The following is a 19919-nucleotide window of genomic DNA, read 5'->3' on the forward strand; positions in this document are numbered from 1 at the left end:
TGTACCGGAGACTCATTTTGCCTGGCACAGAATCAACCCTCCAAGTGCACAGATGGGCCTACCACCAGGATTCAGCGTCTCCCCGGGGCAGCTAATAGTGCCTCTATGACCAGCAACAGACTCCACGTCTGGAAACCCACCCCATGGGCTAACAGGATTTGGGAGTGGTGCGACACACAGCCCACCAGGACCGGAATCCACCTCAATAGGCCATAAAAGCATAAGAATGGCCATACTGGGGTCAGACCAAAGGTCCATTTAGGCCAGTATCCTGTCTTCCGACAGTGGCCAATGCCAGGGTCTCCAGAAGGAATTAAAAGAACAGGTCATCATCAAGTGATCCATCCCTTGCTGTCAACTCCCAGCTTCTTGCAAACAGAAGCAGGGACACCATCCCTGCCCATCTTGACTAATAGCTATTGATGGACCTATCCTCCATGAACGTATCTAGTTCTTTTGTGAACCTCACCCATGGAAAATATCAGTGGGGGTTGATGAGAGGGTGATCCCAGACTCACTCACGGTGAACTGAATGGGTGACTTAGAGGAGGAGAAGTGAGAGGGAGGGAGGGAAGATGGCATGTAGTCTCACCTCCACTTTCATTCCTGCGTGGAAGCTGATGCCGTCGGGGATGATGGTCTGGAAGTCAGCAATGGTGTAATATTCTTCTTCCACTTGGGGAGGGACAGGAGGTTTAGGCAGGTTCAAACCACGTGGCTATTGTAATAAAAAACAATAATCCAGCTCATCTCTTGGAAGACGTGTTCTAACGCCTGCATGGATGGCTCACAATGGCTAACTAGCCAGAGAGAAGGAGGCTGCCAGACAGCATCACTAGCTGACCCACTTGGCACACAGAGCACCCTCACAGACACAGACACTAACCCTGTCTTCAGGCTGGACACAAATTTGTCCAGATTGCTTTCAATGGCACATCTGACTCAGCTACTATTCCTGTAGGCTTGCCAGCCCCAGGGAAAGGGATCGGGTTTTCAATCTAACCGTGGCAAGTCTGTAACCTATGGGACGAACAATTTATTCAATCCAACTATCCCCTTGACTTAAAAAACAAAAAGTTTTGCTTCGAGAATAAATACAACCAGCTGAGTGTTTATGGCTGCAGGGAGGCCCTGCCCTTGCATTAGATACATCTGCATGCAACAGAGCTGTTGCACATAGAGAGATCCCAAGCAGAGAACGTGAAAGAACCAGAGGTCCCTTCTGAGAGAAATCTCCCATCTCTTCTGCCCCAGAAGCTTCATTCTCCCGGGATCCTGAGCCAAGGGAAACACAAACGTCTCTGGCAGAGGGGAGGTGGCAGTGATGGCAAGTGGGACAGCTGGGTCTAGTCACTTACTATAGTGAGATCTCGGCGAGGAGGGGGCCTCTGCCTCATCTTTGGTGACTCTGTGGAGAAACAATTCCAGATTCCATTGAAGTTTGAGGCGCAATGTCCAGACATGTTACCAAAACGACACATTTCAGAGGAGAGAAGCAACGAACCCCACATCTAAACCTTATGCCCTTCCCTCCCCACAGAGTGCAGCTAGGCTGCTCCTGCTTCTCATTTCTCCTAAAGCAAACAGAGTCAGACAGAGCCTAATCCATTCAGGAACTACAGGGACCTAGAGTCTTTCCAGCACACCCAGCCAGGGGAGCCTAACCAGAAGCGAAAGCCACAGTGCACAAGTGGGCATGCATGGGAAGGGGGAAGCTGGGTGGCATGTTAGTGCACTTGCTGTACCCATATAGAAACCTGCATTCAAACCCGGTTCAGTGATTAACCTTGCAGGGACAATCCAGAAGCACCCACCCACAGCTACCAAGGGGGATGAGATGTGCTCCATTCATGAGAAAGGAGAATGGGAAGACTTAGTGGAGGGGGAGCAGAACCCATGTTTGTCTTTGCCCCATTAGAGAGATCTAAAGATCTCAGGTAACTACACAGAACGATCCTCACTGGCTCCCAGGCCAGTCTCCCTGATCTCCACTAAGAGCCTCGTTCTTAACACAGTCATGTCCAGACATAGTGGCAAAGCGCCCAGTACCCAGGAGCCCTTGGAAGGGCAGCTGGCTTCCTCTCCTGGACCCAGCTGCACTGTTCAGTAACACAGCCATGCTGCAGGAGCTGCACCAAACACCCAACTTTTAGAATCTTCCCACTACCCACTTACTGCGTCGAATGTCAGCTTGAGGTAATGGTCGACCATCAAACCTTCCCTCTCTTTGGTTGTTGGGCCCGTCCTTCTCTCGGCCCGTTGAGTTCTGCTGCCGGGGAACACCATCCAGATCCAGGGCACATGAGTGGGTGGATGAGCCAGATCCTAATTTCTGTGTAAACATCTCTCCAGTTCCTTTCTTCAGATAGGATGCCGGAGCCCAGCCCTCTTGACCCTGATACCTGTAACAATGTGATCCTTCCTTCAGCCTCATCACCTGGGGCTCGTGCCAGCACCAACCTCTCTTACTTTGGCACCTCCTACATCTCAGAGCTCTGCCTGCTCCAGTGAGCCAACCCATATGTCTGCCCAACTACGTTTGGGCGGGGCAGTGACTGGGTCAGGGGATCAGTGTTGAGTCACAGAGACATACAGTGCTAGCTGGCAGGTCTGGAAGGTGCTGACCAAGACTTCTCCACACAGGCCTCTGTATGAAACGAATTTGTTTGGTTTCAGTCCATGCTTCCAGGGGCCAGGTGCCCCCTTTGCAAGCAGACGTAGCAGAGAGATCTGGGACTAAGTGGGCAATGAAATCTCCTCTCCTCTCTCCCCTTCAGGAATGGCTGAGATCTGGAGTGAGGCACAGTGACGGAGCAACGTCAGGGGAAACTGAACAGCCGCTACTCCCCATGATGTACCTGCTCTTTGGATTAAAACACAGGCATTCAGCGTGCAGGGCTGTCCGTCTGGCTCCTTTCCCTGCACTAAATTCACACGGAGTCTAGTGGAGAACCCAACCCTCTCACTCTGATTGAAAAAACACATCCATCCACAGAGTGCCTCTGCCATGCACATGGGTCTCACATCAAGCTCAGGAGACCTCTCCCAGCTGGCTAGGGGTGAAGTCATAGGACTCAGATGGCACCAGCTGCTGAGCTTATAATTGGCTTGAGCTTTTCCACAGCAACTTTTTCCAGTTTAAGAAATCAATGTGCATATTTTTGGCCTGGCTGCTACCAATGCCACAGGTTCAGTGCAAGGTTAAGAAAACCAAGGCGTTTCCCACCCAACTCCGCACATGCCCTTTGCTAGCCTGCAAACACCCGCCCAGCCTCTGAGACTAAATGAGCCTCAGCCCTGGATGCTCAGAGACTTTTGGCCTGTGAAACAGGCTGAGGACAGCAGGTCTGGCCTGGATGACAACGTTTCAAGAAAAGCCTCATAATACAGTCGGAGGATCTAGCCTGCATAGATGGCCTTCATGCAGGAGATATGTACAGTCACCAGCACACTGGCATTTCCATGACAATGATGCATGCAGTAAGATTAAGGGGCTGATATAGGTCTCTCGTATGCTGTTGAGGTACTACCGTGGTGTCGTTGTTTCCCCCAACACAATTAAAACACAGCTCGCCCTTGCACCAAGATGGGACTGATCTGTGTTTTAACCATGTGCCTGAGCTGTGCCAGGGCATGGGACCTTAGCAGGGCTGTAGTGGTTTGGGAATGAGGTAAGACCAAGTCCTGTCTGCACTGCAACAGCAAACCATGTTGACCGGGGTCATATAAGGACTTGGAGAGATACATTAGACAGAGACTATCAGGTGAGAAGACAGAGCTGTGTCTGAGACCATCACATACCAAGGTCCTCTGACACACACAATAGCTTCTACAGTGCAGAAGTGCCCTTAACTACCACCCTTTTCCTTTTCCCCAAAAAACAGGCAGAACAAGGCTGCCAAATTGGCATCTCTTCCTACTTGCTCTACTGTTAGTGCCTTTGGCATTTTAGCAGTAGTAATAATACTGTGCATTTACCTGACACTTTTCTGAAGTGCTCTGAGATCTAGGGATGAAAGATGGGCAAGGATCATGATCATGGCACCCATTTTACAGCTTGGGTAACCAGAACCCCCAAAACCCCAGACCACACAGTGAGTCAGTGGCAGGGCTGGGAACAGAACCCAGAGGCACCAACGCCCAGTCTTTCACTCCAGCTACTGGCTGTTTCCCTAATACATTGAGCTAGAGGATGCCACCCTCTAGGATTTTGGAGCAAGCCCCCCTCAGACAAAAACCTTAAAAAGATAGTTCAGATTATTTCTCACACACACTCAATACCTCCCCCCAGCACGCCCAACCTTTGTACAAACACCACCTGCATCCTGTGAGAATAGTAAGAGGGAGGAAGGTACCTGATTTTCCACCAGCCCTCAAGGTTTTTCTGGATCACCTCTACCACATCCCCTTTGTCTAGGTTCATTTCATCCTCGTCTCTAGCAGTATATGGGTAAATGACTGTGTACTTCTCCTCTGTTAAGCACAAACACAGTGTCATAAATGGATTATTTTAGGAAAACCAAAATTCAGTAGAATAGGAGCCACGCTAAGAGTGCACGCGTACATACTCCTCTGGAACAGACTTGTCGGTAAAATACATTTCCAAATGCTGATGGATTTGCTTTGAAATGTACAAGCGCACACCAGTTCACCAACACACTGGGCAGGGCCATAGAGTCTCAATCTGCATTCCATATGGTAGGACAGACCTGGCCCAGGCAAGGTTGGCTTAGCTCTCTGAACAGTTCCCGTTTTCCTTCAGGGTTGTGTCCTCTGTTATTTCTAAAGCCTCAAGGATTCACCCCACCCCTCGCTGCTTTGAATCCCTATTTTACAATCACTATTCTTCTAGGGAAGCAGGATTGGATATTACCCCTTTAAGAAACCCAGCTCTCTTGCCACTCCCCTTAGCCCACAGCCAACCTGGGGATTGTGCTTCAGGGTGTCCATTGCTTTAATCTAAATCTTCTCACCTCTCACATCCACTCAGTCACTGAGCCACCCTGATGCGCCATGATGCTGTGTTAGCCACAGTTCAGACAGGGGGCACCATGGAACAATAATTAAAAAGCACAAAAAGAAATAACTTGTCATGCAGGGATCTCAAATCCCTCTACAAAGGTAGGTCTGTGCTAACACGCCCTTTTACAGAGGAGGAAATCGAGCAAGCAGGGAAGTGACTTGGCCAAGGTCACACAATGAGTGAGAGGCAGAGCTGGGAACAGATTCCTAATCTGGTGCCCTACCTCCTGGACTGAGCGACCGCAGGCAGGGATATGGAGGTCTTCTTTCTAATGGGGAAAGGAGATGCAAGGACAAAACACCCTGCTAGCAACACCCACTTTGCAAACAAGATGCGATAGATCAACCAGCTGTCCCTTATTTCCTCATCTCCCTCACCTTGTCCCTGCTTTTGAGGGGCAAACCCATGCAGGGCTTGCACTTAGCCGGTGCTGGAACAGGATGCAGAACACCTGGGGAAAAACTCAAAACTCAGAGATGCTGCAGCGTCACTTTTCTCCACCCTACAGTTTTCCCACCTCTGCATCCCTGGAACTGAACTGCCCACTGGAGAGCTGGAAGCTCATTTTCCATATGACTCTCCCCCCACTTTGCATGCTGAGTCAAAGCTAAGAAATGTCCTGTCACATCCAGAAGCTCTGAGCTGAGGCCTCACCTCCTAACCCCCACTGAAGTGCCATGATCCAGGTTCACAGCCCAGTGTACAAGCTCTGCACACATGATATCAGGGAGCAGAAACTCCAGCCTTCAGACGCAGAATAGATAGGCCTTTACCCAATGAGCTAAAGGAGTAGCCAGCAGAGGGAATGCTTATTGATGTGAGCAGGTTTGACAATACAGCCAGCAGGAGGCAGCAATGCACACAGGCACAGCTGGAATGCAGAAGGCTGACACAAGCAGAGTTCACCACATGCAAGGCATACAAATACCACAGGCTGCAGCACATGCAGACAGACACAGGCAAGGCTCCAAGCACAGAACAAAGGCAGTGGAAAAAGTCTCTATAGCGTCCACCTTGACCCCATCCACTGGTGTACAAGTCCCCAAGAGTCCGACGGTGGCCAACATGCCTGGGCAGAGACCAGTATCTCCAAGGGACTGGGAGGAGTACATCAGGGAAGCAGGAGAGGGACAAAAGAGGACGTAAGGAGGCAGCACCAGATCTTATATTCTCACCCGTAGGCAGAAGACAGGGATGACACCATGGAGCTGTCAGATTGTACTCATCTGGGTTTCAGGTCACTGATCCCCCTCCCAGACTGTGGAGTAAACCTGACTATGGACCTAAATTAAACCCAGACTTCTTGGAGCTCCAGTTCCTAGAGAGATCAGGATGTGCTGTATGGGAGCATGGGGCACTTTCGAGTTATCTTAAATAAAGCTTGTACTCTTGTTATTCCAACTGCATGTGCCACTGTATTCTCCTTTCTCCTGCCAGCCCCACACAACACTCTAATAAGGGGAAGGCCGTAGCTCATGTGAAATAGGAGCGGAGAGGCAAGCCCTGCCGAGGCCCTGATGTTCTTATTAATAGTAAGTGAACAGCTACACAGATAAGGGGTCCAAATTAGAGCTTGTGGCTCCCCCAAGGTTGCAGGACTGGGTGTTTTGGGGAAGTGGTACGCACAGCCCCTTTTGCGGCAGAAGGGGAGGAGCAGGCCACTCATTCAAACCCATCAGCATCCAACTGCTCTGCCAGTGGCACTAGAGCAGCTGGCTGCAGTTCTCATCTTGACTGCTGGTGGGAAGATAGGGAGATTAAGGCCATGCCTTGTTAAATGATCCAATCCAAGGTCACTTGTGGGTTTGCTGCCCTGGGCTCCATCCCGCTAAATGGAAAAGGTCTAAGCAGCCCAGGAAGTCCCCATGCACACTGGGATAGAGTGGTGGATCAGTTCTTCTCAAACTGGCTTCTTACCTTCTTCAGGCTGCATTGAGAATTCATCCTGGACACCATCCTGAGCTTCCAGGCATGTAGCCGGGACCCAGCCTTGCTCATCAGATGTGCTCACAAACCACCAGCCTGAAAATAAGCAGCAGACCCTTTAGCTGGGGGCATCTATTTTAACATGCACCCACAACCATCAGCTGACGACTGATCTCCCCAACCAGTCAGGAGTCCGTTCAATCATGCTCTTTGCCTGGTCTGTATGCAACAGGCTGGAAAGTGGGCCTACATCTGGGTGAATCCACAGCAACAGGGCAAACGGCTGCATGAGCACCATGGACCACCTTACAGAGATTTACAGTTTGAAGGGAAAGTGGTCAGGCTTTAAAAGACAACAGTCCCTCCCCATGTGTCGCTAGGAGTAGCAAAGATTCTTAAAATCTAATTTACTTTTCTTCTTTATACTGTTTTTTTTCCCTGCACTTCCCTCAGCTTATTATTCAAGCCCAGCCTAATTAGCAGAGATGAATGAATTTGGCTGCATATAAAAAAAAAAATACTCCACTGGCTCCCACCATTTGTGCATTCATGAAAACAGCCAATTTTAAAGACTATCTGTGGAAAGCAAATTCAGAACTCAAACAGGAGTATTCTCACTGGAAACCTAGCTATCCAGAGGTCACAAACAGGACCATGTGACCTTGTGTGTCCAATCAAAATGAATCAACCCCACTCCATTATCAAACACACAAGCCATTTGTTGAGAGAATAATCTAAAGACCAAACATTTGTAAAAACAAATCTGTGAAGGACATGAAAATTTGAAGGAAACATCAGCAGTTGCTCATGTACAATCTGCTAACAGAAAAGTAGGGCTGAAATCTAGTGTGTTTGTTGTGTTGTGTTGTGATTCCTATATATATATATATATATATATTTGACTCTGATAATTAGTTTAACTTTTGCTGCAATGTCATCTTTCTGGTTCTCAAAAATTAGGAGCTAATACAATTAATCTTTTTGTTTTTGGGTTTCCAGAATGTTAAAATTCAAAAAGCTATTTGCAGATTTCTTTGTTAAATCCATGAAGTAATTTCTATTACGTCTGTAAGCTAATTCTCTTTTTAACAAATTCCCAAAACTGGGCCTAAACCACTCACATAGTCCCTTCCAAGTAATTAAGTATGTGCTTCACTTGAAGCATGTTGGTTGTTCTGTTGACTTCAGTGAGGCTCCCCCTGTGCTGAAGTGCCTTGCTGCACTGGCGTTTCATTCTCCATTCCACTCATGTCCTTTTCAGCTGAGGTCACCAACAAGGGGGCCATCTCTGGGCATGATTTTTGTGATGTGGACATACGAGCCAAGATATCTGGAAACAGGCTCCTAAATAAGTGGCTCAAATTTCAGACATGCGGAGCACCCACAAGTCCAACAGAGGTCAACAGAATCTGCTGGGTGCTCAGCACTGTGGATAACCTGGCCCATAATTTAGGGGCCTATATCTTGACTATGTCCACTAGGAACAGCCATTTCACACCAGCCCCCGACTGCCTTCAGATGGCAACACTAGCAGTCACTGCCGATGTGGGCAAACTGAGAGGACAGCCTTAGGAGACCCCTTGGAGGTGTCCAGAGGCCAGCTGGCTCAAGTTATTTTTATTTCCACAACGACACTCTGGGGCTATCACCCACTGTGCTGGGGACCCTGCTCTGCTAGAGATGAGCTAGATTCAAAACCATTTCTTTAAGGCCACGTATCTGGGTCCACAGACACTTGGACTCTCCTTACCTGATTCATTCTTCTCAATGATATCCACCACCTGACCCACGCACAAGCTGATCTCAGAGCTCTCCTGCTTCTGGTAATCTGCCACCACCACATACTGCTCCAGGACCATGGGATCTACTGATGCCAAGTCACCGCCTACATGTGGGGAACAAAACAAAATCTGTGCACCCAATCACCAGTGGCTCACGACAGCACATATCAGCAACCTGCTCCATGGCTACTGCTGGCCTGCAAGAAGCTACAGGAGCAGGGCATCATTTGGACCCCAGCGTGAGAAAGGTGAATCAAACAGAGCGAAAAGGAAGAGAAAATGAGTGGCCAGGTGAGATCAGTGCAGCCAGGTGAGGCCTCTTAACCTGCTTCCCACCTCCTGCCTGCACTCCAGAGGTGCACAAGCATTCCTACCACCATAGATGCAAACATCTGCCTGGTCTCCTCTGGTAGTGATGTCATTTCAGGAAAAACCAATGGAGGCTTTAACTAGTGCACGGATTTTTGATGGACAGAACTGGTTCCAATAAACTGAGAATCACCCTGAACCTCAACCCAAACTTCTTGGAAGTTGGGCAAAGCTTAAGAGAACAAAGTAACTTAAAAATCTGGTTATTTTCTCACTGCTGCTGCCCATTCTGGTTCCAAGCAGAAATGCCAAAATACCCCAAGAGAGGCTGTTCTGATGGGGCGTCCTGTATAATTCTGCACAACTACAGGCCAAGATTTTGGAGGGCCAAGTTGAAACATAACCTAAAAAGGCTCAATTTTCAGAAAGTGCGGCGCATCTGCCCTCTGAAAATCAGGGCCCTTTACAGTGCCTCATTTTGGTTACCCAAACTCACAACTCACTTTTAAAAGTCTTGACCTAGGGGTTTGCACATAGCAGCTTCACGAGCATCCACAGGACAAAACAGATCCTCCCATTCCTTTGCCTTACTGCCTAACCCAATATATTTCAGAGACTGCCTCATGTTTCTCCCCATTAAAGTCCCTCCACAGATTCATTCTCGTGGTTTGCTTTTCACCACTAGTCTCCATTGCCAAGTCCTGCCCTCTGCCTGCAGTAGATTCTTATTTAAAATACACATAAATAACCAAAGACAATCCAAGGAAGGCAACTCACTGACAGAGAAAAAAAGAAAGGGGGAAAAGTATTACCCCTCCTCTATGTCTCACTCTGCCCATTCCCACCCAACTCCTTTCCCATTGCCTCCCCTTGTGATGTCATGAGTGAGTAGTTGTCTCATTTACGGCCTGATCTAATCAGCCCTCTATGCACCTAAATGCCAAAGAACTCATTCATTGAAGGCTTACAGGATCGGTCCTTTACATCAGAAACTTCATGGGCAGGGAGGGACTCTGTTGTCTTGTATGTTTGTAAAACACCATGCACTTCTGTGGCCAAATGAAAATCAACCTGAGGCTTAGTGTCTTTCAACTCTCCATGCTGGACAGGGAAAACGCAGCCAAATGTGATTGGAATGTGTAGGGAGCTTAAGGCCTGCAGGAGAGTTTGCACTATGCCCTGCACATTGTTAGCCAGTATAACTTGCATCCTGCAGCAGGGTCTCTGCTGCGGTCCTTCATGGCCTTTGGCCAAGGTAAAATATGTGGAGTTATTTCCTGTGGTAACTACATCTGGCACTACAGGAGCTCTGAGCTTGCACTTCTGGAGGATAAAGCTTAAGCAAACAGAGATTTTTAAAAACCCCAAGAATTCAGCTGGCCTTGCAGTTTAACATGTGCCTGCTTCCTCATGTTCCAAAGCATCTTCCTGCTCTGTTGGACATGGGACAAGTACAGACAGGATAGAGAGAGAGAGAGAGAGCACAATTCTCACTATGGTAAGAAGAGTCCTGCCAGCTATAGAATGGAATATTAACACAAGTTACAACCAAAAGAACTAAAACCAAAATCCATTATGCCCACGCCCTGCAGAAAGACAAAGGCAGAAAAGTTTTGGTTTTGCTCAGAATATTCTCAGCCTCTAGGGGGCAGTATAAACTAAAATGCATTGAGTCTGGTCCAGCAGATGGAAGCTGGAATACATCAGGCAAGGAAAAAAATGTAACTAGAATTGGCAAGAGAGTGCAAAGCTATATTGATTTTTAAAATACTTCTCATTTATTAAAATGCTCTGGATACAGATCCACTGCCATTGCTTGGTATTTATTTCCAGTGCAGCTCTCCTTCTGTGGAACGTGTGTATGGTGCAAATCAGCTGCATTTTGGAAATGGAATTCTACTAACTCAGTTTGTCCTTATATATCATAAAATTCTACCCACATAAATGGCACAGCTGTTTGCCTATATGTTATCCGAGTGGAGACAATTCTAACGAGTAAGACACTGTGGTAGAGAGAACTGAAAAAAAGAAGCCAAGCTAGGAGTTCCTGAACGCTACTCCTGGTTCTGCCAGAGACTCATTTTGCAGCCTCAGGCAAATAATTTAACCTCTCTCTGTCTCAGCTTCCCCACCTGTAAGATAATACTTCCTATCTCTCTTGGATGTGTTGAGGATTAATTAATATTTGCCAAGTGCTCTAGGAATTGGAACTGTGCGACTTAAGTGTTTATTATAGCTGGAGTGCTGCTAAAAGTAGGGGTCTTGTCAAAGAATTTAGATCGAGCTTGCTGAGGGGCTTTGCATATATTCCAGCTATTGTCCTCAAGTCTCAGATAAAGGACCCCTCTGGAGGCTTAAATCCTAGCCGCCCTTTGCCTCAGTAGAGTGACTATGACATTACAAGGAGATAAGATGACCATCTGCAAATCTCAGCAGGGTGTGTATCCCCATGAGGAAAAGGAATTCTGTAAGAAGTGAAGGTCATGATTAAGAGTATTGGGATGAAATGCCACAAAAATATTCAGGCTGCATATCAGGAAAAGGATCCTACTCCTGAGACCAGTTAGATTGGAATTACCTCCCAAGGGAAGTGATGGGAGACCCACCACTTGAGAAGTTTAAAACTGAACACAATAAACAGCCTGGAGAATACCCTCCAGGGAGAACATACTGTAGGGAACAATCCTGCGATAGCCAAAGCTGGAGGGTGAAGGCGGAGAGGGCGGAGACCTATTAGGTCTAATCTCTCCCAAATTTTTGGGAGGCTATGATCACCAGGAAGCAACTCCTCGGTGTCAGGTTCTTAACATGTAAAGCCTGCTCTGGGAAGGCACCGCTATAACAGAAGTTTAAATGGAAGATGTATTTTTTGGACAGTCCTATTCGAAGGCACAAAAGGCAATTTTCCATGTGTCATAGTACAAACAGCTATCTGCAGCGTTCCAGGTGAGCAGGGCAGTGCAGAGATTCAGTTACAGTTAATTAGAGCTTCCTCCATGTCAAAAACGGGAGGCAGTCACCAGGATGAGTTAAAAATAACCCTCCAAAGTGAACTGAGTGTGCTTTGAGTTCTGGACCCATGTCCTCTCCTGCTCTTATTGCTTCTTTGAAGGGTTCCTGCTTTACACTGAACAGAGGATTTACCTAGCCAATGAGGACAGGAACACAGGAGAGGGAAGAACACTGCTTCCCCAGACATAATTACATCCGTTGTTCTGGGGCTATTTGCAGCTTCAACAGGCAATTCTGGCACCTGCACCATAGCTATTAAACCAGCAACAGAAAGCAGTAAACAGCTACTGGCGGAAGAGGTAGGAGTTAATTCCAGCAGCTCCTTCTCTTGGAGTAATTATCCACAACCACAAAAATACAATGTTGAGTTAACAATAAAATGGCCTATTCATGACTAAGCTTGGGTCTCAGAAATAACCATGCAGTAGATCGATGGTTTAAGATGGGGGAGCAGTACCCAGAGGTGTATGCCTGGGGAGAAAGTTTAAGTAAGTTCTTTGAAAAAGAACTATGGGCCAAATAATTGTAACAAGGAATGAAGAGACCTTCCAAGTGTTGCATGAATGGCCTCTAATGCACCTACTGCCACAAGCATGTGGTCCAGTAAGGGGGTGCTCACTGCATCAACAGACCCTGATCCAGAGCTCAATGAAGTCTTTGGATTAGGCTTGTGGTGCTAACGTTTAAAGATAAGCCAAGAGAATGAGTTCTAAGGGAGATAAGTACAGCTCCTCTCGTCTGGGCCAGGCAGAAGCTGCCTCTTGTAAGGCACTGCCTGTTGCCTTCACTTAGCTCAAGTCCCAGCTATGTTCAGCTCAGCATGTAAAGACACGGCAAGCCAGCTACCAGCCTAAGGACTGCTAAAGGGGTAGGTTCACTCCAGTGACAGGCCACCAATAACCATACACAGCACCATTTACTATAAAAGTGACAGTCAACCTCAAAAGCTGTGGCAGTTCAGTTCAGCTGCAAGTTTGGACATTTACCCAAACCACTGAGGCTTGCCAATACAGGCGGGAAGTTTCACGAGAACAGGCTCACTAGAGAGATATCCAGCCCATCCCCATTGTGGCTCTGAGATGTCATAACTGAGAACAGAGCCTATCTCATGGTGTTTTGACACTTCCATTTCCAAATAGAAACAGGAAACAAAGAAGGCAAAATAGGCATTTTTGCTAAACCCTTTCGCCTGCTCCCCTGCAGAAAACCTCCGGCTTCACCTTGTGCAAATGTTATTTCATCACCAGTTCCACTGGTTCTCTGGCCTGTGTTATGCAGGTTAGACTAGATGGTCACAGGGGTCCCTTCTAACTTTAAATATCTCTGAGTCTATGAATGTCATGGTTATTGCAGTGGTGATTTCTTTCTGCTGTTATGCAGAGAACATGCTGAAGGGCAAGCCCCCCTCTTTGCTGCCCCTCTTATTTATTCAGCAACTTCATCAGGGCTGGAAGTGAGAAAAAAAATCACATGGAATTGCCATTTATCAATAGTCTTGAAAGGTCTCCACTGTGGACATGCCAGGTTCTAGCTTGTTTTCCTTCTGCCGTCCTTTGCCTGTCTTGCCTATTGAGATGGAAGCTCTTCAGGCAGGACTGTCTCTTTCTCTGTTCGTATAGCACCTAGCACAATGGTGACCTGATCCTGGTTGGGATCTCTAGGCAGGATCATAGTACAACAACATGTAGTACAGTCAGGGCCAGCTCCAGCTTTTTTTGCTGCCCCACACAGTGAAGAGAGGATAAAAAAAAAGAAAAGCCTGACTGAGCTGCTGTGGAAGAGGAAGCGAGGCACTAAAGGACCCACAGCTGAATTGCTGCCACGGACCTAGATGTGCCGCCCCAACAACGGACGGAGTGCTGCCCCTTTCTATTGGCCGCCCCAGGCACCTGCTTCCTTCGCTGGTGCCTGGAGCCGGCCTTGAGTACAATTAAAGAGACATGACCAGGTTAAGAATAATTTAAAAATAAAACCAACATCCAAATGTCCTTATCTATGTTACTAGCCCTTTGATAATCTGCTAGACGAGTTCCACTGTGTTTGTGCGTGTATTATATATATAAAATATATATATATATAAAATGTCAATTTCACTTTCAGATTCTCAAGCATTAGCCCAATGCTGCAGTGTATGGGTTGTAAACACCTTACAGGTGAATGTGTATTTACTTAAATATTTTCTATTGGAAGCTTTAAAAAAATAGTGTTGGGGGAAGAGGTTTGTAAAACAGTTTAAACACAAACAAATTAGTGACAAAATCAGACTTCGGAGTTCTCCTATTGCCCCCATCATCTAGCCTGACCTCCAGAAACAGACCAGCCATCAAACAGATTTTCAAAGGGGCTATAACAGGCCTGCACAACATGTGGCCCGGGGGCCGCATGGGGCCCACATGGGCTCACTGTGCAGCCCGCGGGGGGTGAATAGGCAAGCGGTAGGTGAGGGAGGGGGTCTGAAGAGGCAGGCGGGCAGTGGTGGGGGGTGAGTAGGTGAGCTGGGGGGGGTTGGGGGCTGAGGAGGCGAGCAGGCGGGCAGTGACGGGGGGGCAGGTGAGCCGGTGGCGGGGTGGGGGGGCTGAGCAGGCAGTGGCAGGGGCTGAGTAGGCAAGTAGGTGGGGGGCTGAGGAGGCGAGTGGGTGGGCAGTGGGGGATGAGTAGACGAGCTGGGAGGGTGGGGGGCTGAGGAGGCGAGCGACGAGTCCATGGCTGACCTGTTCTACTGATCTGGTCTGGCTCCCATTCCCTCTCCAAGGGTTGCAGCTGTCTGGAGGTGCCTGCCTTCCACGCCTTACTCAGTCACACCTCATTCATTCAACAGGGCAATTGATTACAAAGTTGGGGGAAGATCTTATTCTACTTCTAGCAAAAAGACATTTTTCTTTTACCTTAATTATACTACCTTAGGGGCACTCTATAACATATTATCAAGGTTCAATACCGCTGTTTCGGTAGGGCAGGGCTGGGGAAGGAGGGTTTGTTTCCGCAGGGCGGGCAGTGTGGGAGGGGGGAGTATTTCAGGGGGGCTGGGTGGCGCTGGGGAGGGTGTTGTGTTTTGGAGGGGCTTGGCGGCGCTGGGGGGGGGGGGGCATTCATCAGGGCTGGGGTGGCTTGACCCTCAGCTGTTTTCTTTGGAGTAATATGGCCCTCGCTGATTTACGAGTTGTGCAGGCCTGGGCTTTAAATGTACAGTGCCCAACTCTCATTGACTTTTAATGGGAATTGAGCAACTCACTCCCTTCATTCTTCACCAAATAGGGTTGAGGGGATTTAGCGCATTACCTACGGCCATTTAACAGCACATTTGTTTATATCCACAAAAATCCAGTTTATAAACATGGATTGCTCCTGCCACTGGCCCTGGAGTGATTGTTCTTCTTAATGTTACCTTAAAGGGCAGCTGACACCTCTTGGACTATCCTCAGAGAAATATGCAATTGGAAAACAATTCTATCCCTGAGAATGTGTTACCAGCAGCTTGTTGTTAGTTCCTTAGGGACAATGTGCATTAAAGTTTGTTTCTTACTCTGTGTGTGGAGTCAGGACCAGCATAGGAAAGAGATAAGCAGCAAGAGCGAATGGTCCTGAGGAGCAAAGATCTTTACAGTAATGATTCCTTAAAACAGAGACAAGGCAAGGGCCCACCCTCTGCTAGAAGATGTAAGGTATCAACAATGATCTCTGAAAAGGATCTTGCCATGAGGCATCCCCAGGCCTTAAAGCTGCATTTACACAAGCATCTTTCCCTTGCTTGTTACAGAACATTACCTAGGAGCCCTCAGGCCTTGAGAACAGGAGTGGAATTATGTCCACACGGGTGCAGTCAGAGTTCTCCTGCTGTATCAAAGTTTGGCTGTGATCTAGCAGGTGCCACAACAAACAACCAATAGCTTCCCCTTCTGGTGCACAGCAAGTATAATTCAAGAGGTTAATGATGACTATAAAACCACTGCCTCTCTAATCCTTGCACCATAATGGCATTGCCTATAAACCTGGCCTGCTGGTGGGTTTGCAGCAGCAGGTGGAGCAAATCTGCTAATGAAGCTAACTGAAAAGCCTTTGGCAGCTTGGACAGACAGGGACTCTAAGGTGGCTGCTGTGACTCTGCCCTCAGGGAACATTAAACCACAGAAACACTCCCCTGCACCCCCAGCCCCAACTCCAGATATTGTCCTCGACTCTCATTGGGTCTGTGGGACTAAGGGCACGTCTACAAAGCAGCTGGAGGTGTAATTTCCAGCTTGGGTCGATGTACACACACTAGCTTTGAGTGAGCAAGTATGCTTAAATTATCTGCGTAGCCATGGCAGCGTGGGTGATGGCTCAGGCTAGCCACCTGAGTCCTGTGGACCAGACTGTACTTGGCGGTGAGCCCACTGCCACCATGGCTATGCTGCTATTTTTAGCACACACTCTCAATCAAAGCTACCCAACACCAAAAGGTTCCCCCCTGCCCTGTCTGGGTGGGTTGGGGTGAAATAACAATATATTGATTCCATACTGCATACAAATACCCTCTCCTCCCACATTTTGCTGCCAGCTGCTCTCACTCAGTCCTATAAAAGGACTTTGTGAGACTAACAGGCTCATCAGTTTTATCTCAGCTTTAGCAAAAGAGCAAACCACAGTTTCAGCCTACACTTGTCCCCCAACCACACCAGGGCATTTTCTGCGCCCTCTCACCTACCACTCAAAGGACCACCTAAGCTTACACCACAACCTTATGCTTCCGCCATCTAATCTCCATGCAAACTTTGCTCATATCCCATTGTTTTGCCACAGGAGAATCAGCCAAGGCCTGACACTAAAGAGCAGTGGAAGGCTCCTGCCGTTGGCACCTGAGAGAGTTGTGTAAGCCATGCTGTAGGGTCCAGTTTTAGACAGCTGCGCCTAGTGGCAGTGAGAGCCAGAGAAAAGAGGAACCATCATCCATAGTGCTCTGCTATGTAGCTAATATCCTAGTAAGCAATATACCAAATAACAACAAGGGCATGACATGCCCCAAGAACAAAGAAAACCCTGTGTTCTCAGGGGGCCACTGTTCTCTCTGCCATCACGTGACAGGGCAATATTTGACTGGAGAGTTCTTAATAGTCCTCCAGAAGCTTTGTTCAGACCAACTGATGCTGGGAACTTTTTGAAAAGGTACAAGCTATAGGTGTACCAAGAGGCAGAAAAGGACGATAAAGGAATGATAGACGTCAGCACCAAAGCCCAGAATCAATTGAAGGTATCTGATGAGAAAGACACCATGAAGTCTTGCGTTGGAGGGACGCCCTTCAGAGCCAATGAGAACAGAGAAGATGGAGCTAATACTTTGAGTGTGTGTACACAGCTCTGTCAACACATCTAATATATCACACGCCCAGGCCAATTCTCCAGGAGCAGGGATTGACTGGCACCTGCAGCTCCACATTTCCAGCCCAAAACAAAGCTTCTGTCCTGTGCCTGAAGACCTTTAGGATAGTCCCTCCAATCTGCGCAGACTGTTCTGAGCTGCTCAGATCTAGTAGTCAGGGCTCAATAGGAGACTGTTGCACGGGCCTTTCCATCCTGAGCAGACAGTCACAAAACCCAGTAGATATTCTTTTCCCAGCCCCTCATCAACCCCTCAAGTCAACCAGCAACAAAACAGAGCTGTGGGGTGTGAGATAGCTTCTTGCAAGGGGCCCCTGATTTCTCCACACAGAAACAGCCGGTGTCGCCCAGCGGAAAGGCAAAGCAAGAGCAAGGCCCAAGCGGGGAGTGGCTGTTACTACCTCTCTGAAGGAAAGAAGCCGTTCTCTGGATAAACCCTAATGAAGGAACAAAATGGTGGAGAAAGAAAGCATGAGGGAAGGGGGAAATAAACATGGAGGTGAAGGTGATGATGGAAATGGTTAGCTCAACAACAAACAATCCTGTAGCCCTGAACAGGTGGAAAGCAATATGCTCCAGCTATTCCCCTTCTGCCCTCCCAACTGCCCCAGCACATCCCTATGCTGAGGTCTGCAAGGGGGAATGGAAGAGGGCTGTTCCACTGTCCCCATGCCACCAGAGGATTCCCTCTGCCCCTTATATGTAGTACACTCTAGAATGGCAGGGGAAGTCCATTATCTTTGAGGCCCCTATATACCTGCAGGGACACCATACAGGAGTCAGAGAGGAGCCTAGAATTGGAGCTCACAATGATTTGCAATGAAACACATTGATGGGCTGCCGGGAAATCAGCCTCCTGTTCACATTCATTCCTTGCTCAATCTCTCCCACCAGCACCTGGGGAGACGCAGTAACCAAGTTAGGGAGCAGAGGAAGGAAAAGATCCAAGCAAAGAGGCTTGCTCCACTTCTGTGACTCCAGATGGAGCTCCTAAGATGATGACCATCAATCTCTCTCTCACCTTATTGGTGCTGCAGCTGATCAATGGACGTGTACAAGCTGGTGTTATGGACTCTTCCCCCTGCTCTCCAAAACTTGTGCTGCCTGGACAGGTTACAATGGCAGCAAGACAAAAGGCAGGAGATGCTGAAATTAAAGAAGTAAAACTTGTGCTTACCAGACTTCTTCTTTCCAATGGGTTCCCTGAAAAGGAGAGAAAAGGGAAGATCAGCAAAGAAAGGGGATACACTGAGCCATCTAACTTTGAGACAGTACGTATTAGTGTGGTTTAGTGGTTAGAGCAGAGGCCTTGAGACAGGGCCCCAGGTTCTATTCCTGGCTTTGCCACTGACTCACCATGTGACCAGTTGCTTTTCCAATAGAGGACGTCCAGCATGATCAGCCTTTCAAATAGCTGTTTCTCCCACTGATGTGTATTCCTTTCCGGGACTCTTTTTACACAGTGAAGTTCAGTTCTTGACAGGTGTCCCAATTGCCCTCCCCCAGCTGCCTGACCTGGGAGCCACAGTTCTGACATGGTGGCTTGGAGAAACAGGACAGGAACTAGTGTTGGTCTGACCGAGACATTTCCAGCAGTGGGGGCCCAACTTGTATGCTAGCAATGATCCAATGTGATTCTAACACAAACATAGGCTCCTGCTGAATATGAACACTACTGTGAAGATGTTTGGAGATTCACAGATTCTAAGGGCAGAAAGAACCATTGTAATCAGCGACCTCCTGTGTAACACTGGCCATAGAACTTCCCTCAAATAACCCCTAGAGCAGATCTTTTAGAAAAACATCCAATCATGATTTAAAAATTGCCAGTGACAGAGAATAGACCATAACCCTTGGCAAGTTGTTCCAACAGTTAATTATTCTTACTTATTAAAAATGTACACCTTATTTCTAGTCTGAATTTGACTAACTTCAACTTCCAGCCATTGGATCGTGTTATACTGTACCTTTCTCTGCTAAATTGAAGAACCCACTATTAAATATTTGTTCCCCATGTAGGTACTTCTAGATCATAATCCAATCACCCTTAACCATCTCTTTCTTAAACTAAATAGATTGAGTCCTTGAGCCTATCACCATAAGGCAGATTTTCTAATCCTTTAATCATTCATGTGGCTCTTATCCGAACTGTCTCTAATTTATAAACATCCTACTAGAATTAGGGGGGAGGGCGCGCCAGAAGTAGGCACAGTATTCCAGCAGTGTCACACCGGATCCAAATGCAGGGGTAAAGTAACCTCTCCACTCCAACATGAGATTCTCCCATTCGTGCATCCAAGAAATGGCATTAGCCCTTTTGGCCACAGCGTTGCATTGGGAGCTCAGGTTCAGTTGATTATCCAGCATGAGCCCTCAAATCTTCTTTAGAATCACTGCTCCCCAAGACAAAGCCCCAATCCTGTAATTATGGCCTACGTTCCTTGATCCTAGATATATACATTTACATTTAGCCATATTAAAATGCATATTGCTTACTTGTGTCCAGTTTACCA

The 19919-nt window shown here is 47.7% G+C and overlaps 1 protein-coding gene across 4 annotated transcripts in view; it reads right to left on the reverse strand.

Moving 5' to 3' along the window:
* SH3PXD2B (SH3 and PX domains 2B) overlaps window positions 1-19919 on the reverse strand; it is a 127227-nt gene that overhangs the window by 6787 nt on the left and 100521 nt on the right. Inside the window, exons 7-15 of one of the 4 annotated variants that reach the window (XM_030573474.1) lie at window positions 18584-18609; window positions 17808-17843; window positions 8700-8834; window positions 6941-7045; window positions 6037-6120; window positions 4356-4473; window positions 2176-2402; window positions 1359-1408; window positions 593-718 (exon numbers count right to left, since the gene is read on the reverse strand). In XM_030573474.1, the coding sequence (XP_030429334.1) occupies window positions 593-718; window positions 1359-1408; window positions 2176-2402; window positions 4356-4473; window positions 6037-6120; window positions 6941-7045; window positions 8700-8834; window positions 17808-17843; window positions 18584-18609 (907 nt within the window). The remainder of the gene's footprint in view (window positions 1-592; window positions 719-1358; window positions 1409-2175; window positions 2403-4355; window positions 4474-6036; window positions 6121-6940; window positions 7046-8699; window positions 8835-17807; window positions 17844-18583; window positions 18610-19919) is intronic. The other 3 variants (XM_030573475.1, XM_030573476.1, XM_030573477.1) reach the window with 3 other exon arrangements.

This window comes from Gopherus evgoodei, chromosome 8 (assembly GCF_007399415.2).
Source record: "Gopherus evgoodei ecotype Sinaloan lineage chromosome 8, rGopEvg1_v1.p, whole genome shotgun sequence".
Classification (NCBI taxonomy): Eukaryota; Metazoa; Chordata; order Testudines; family Testudinidae; genus Gopherus; species Gopherus evgoodei.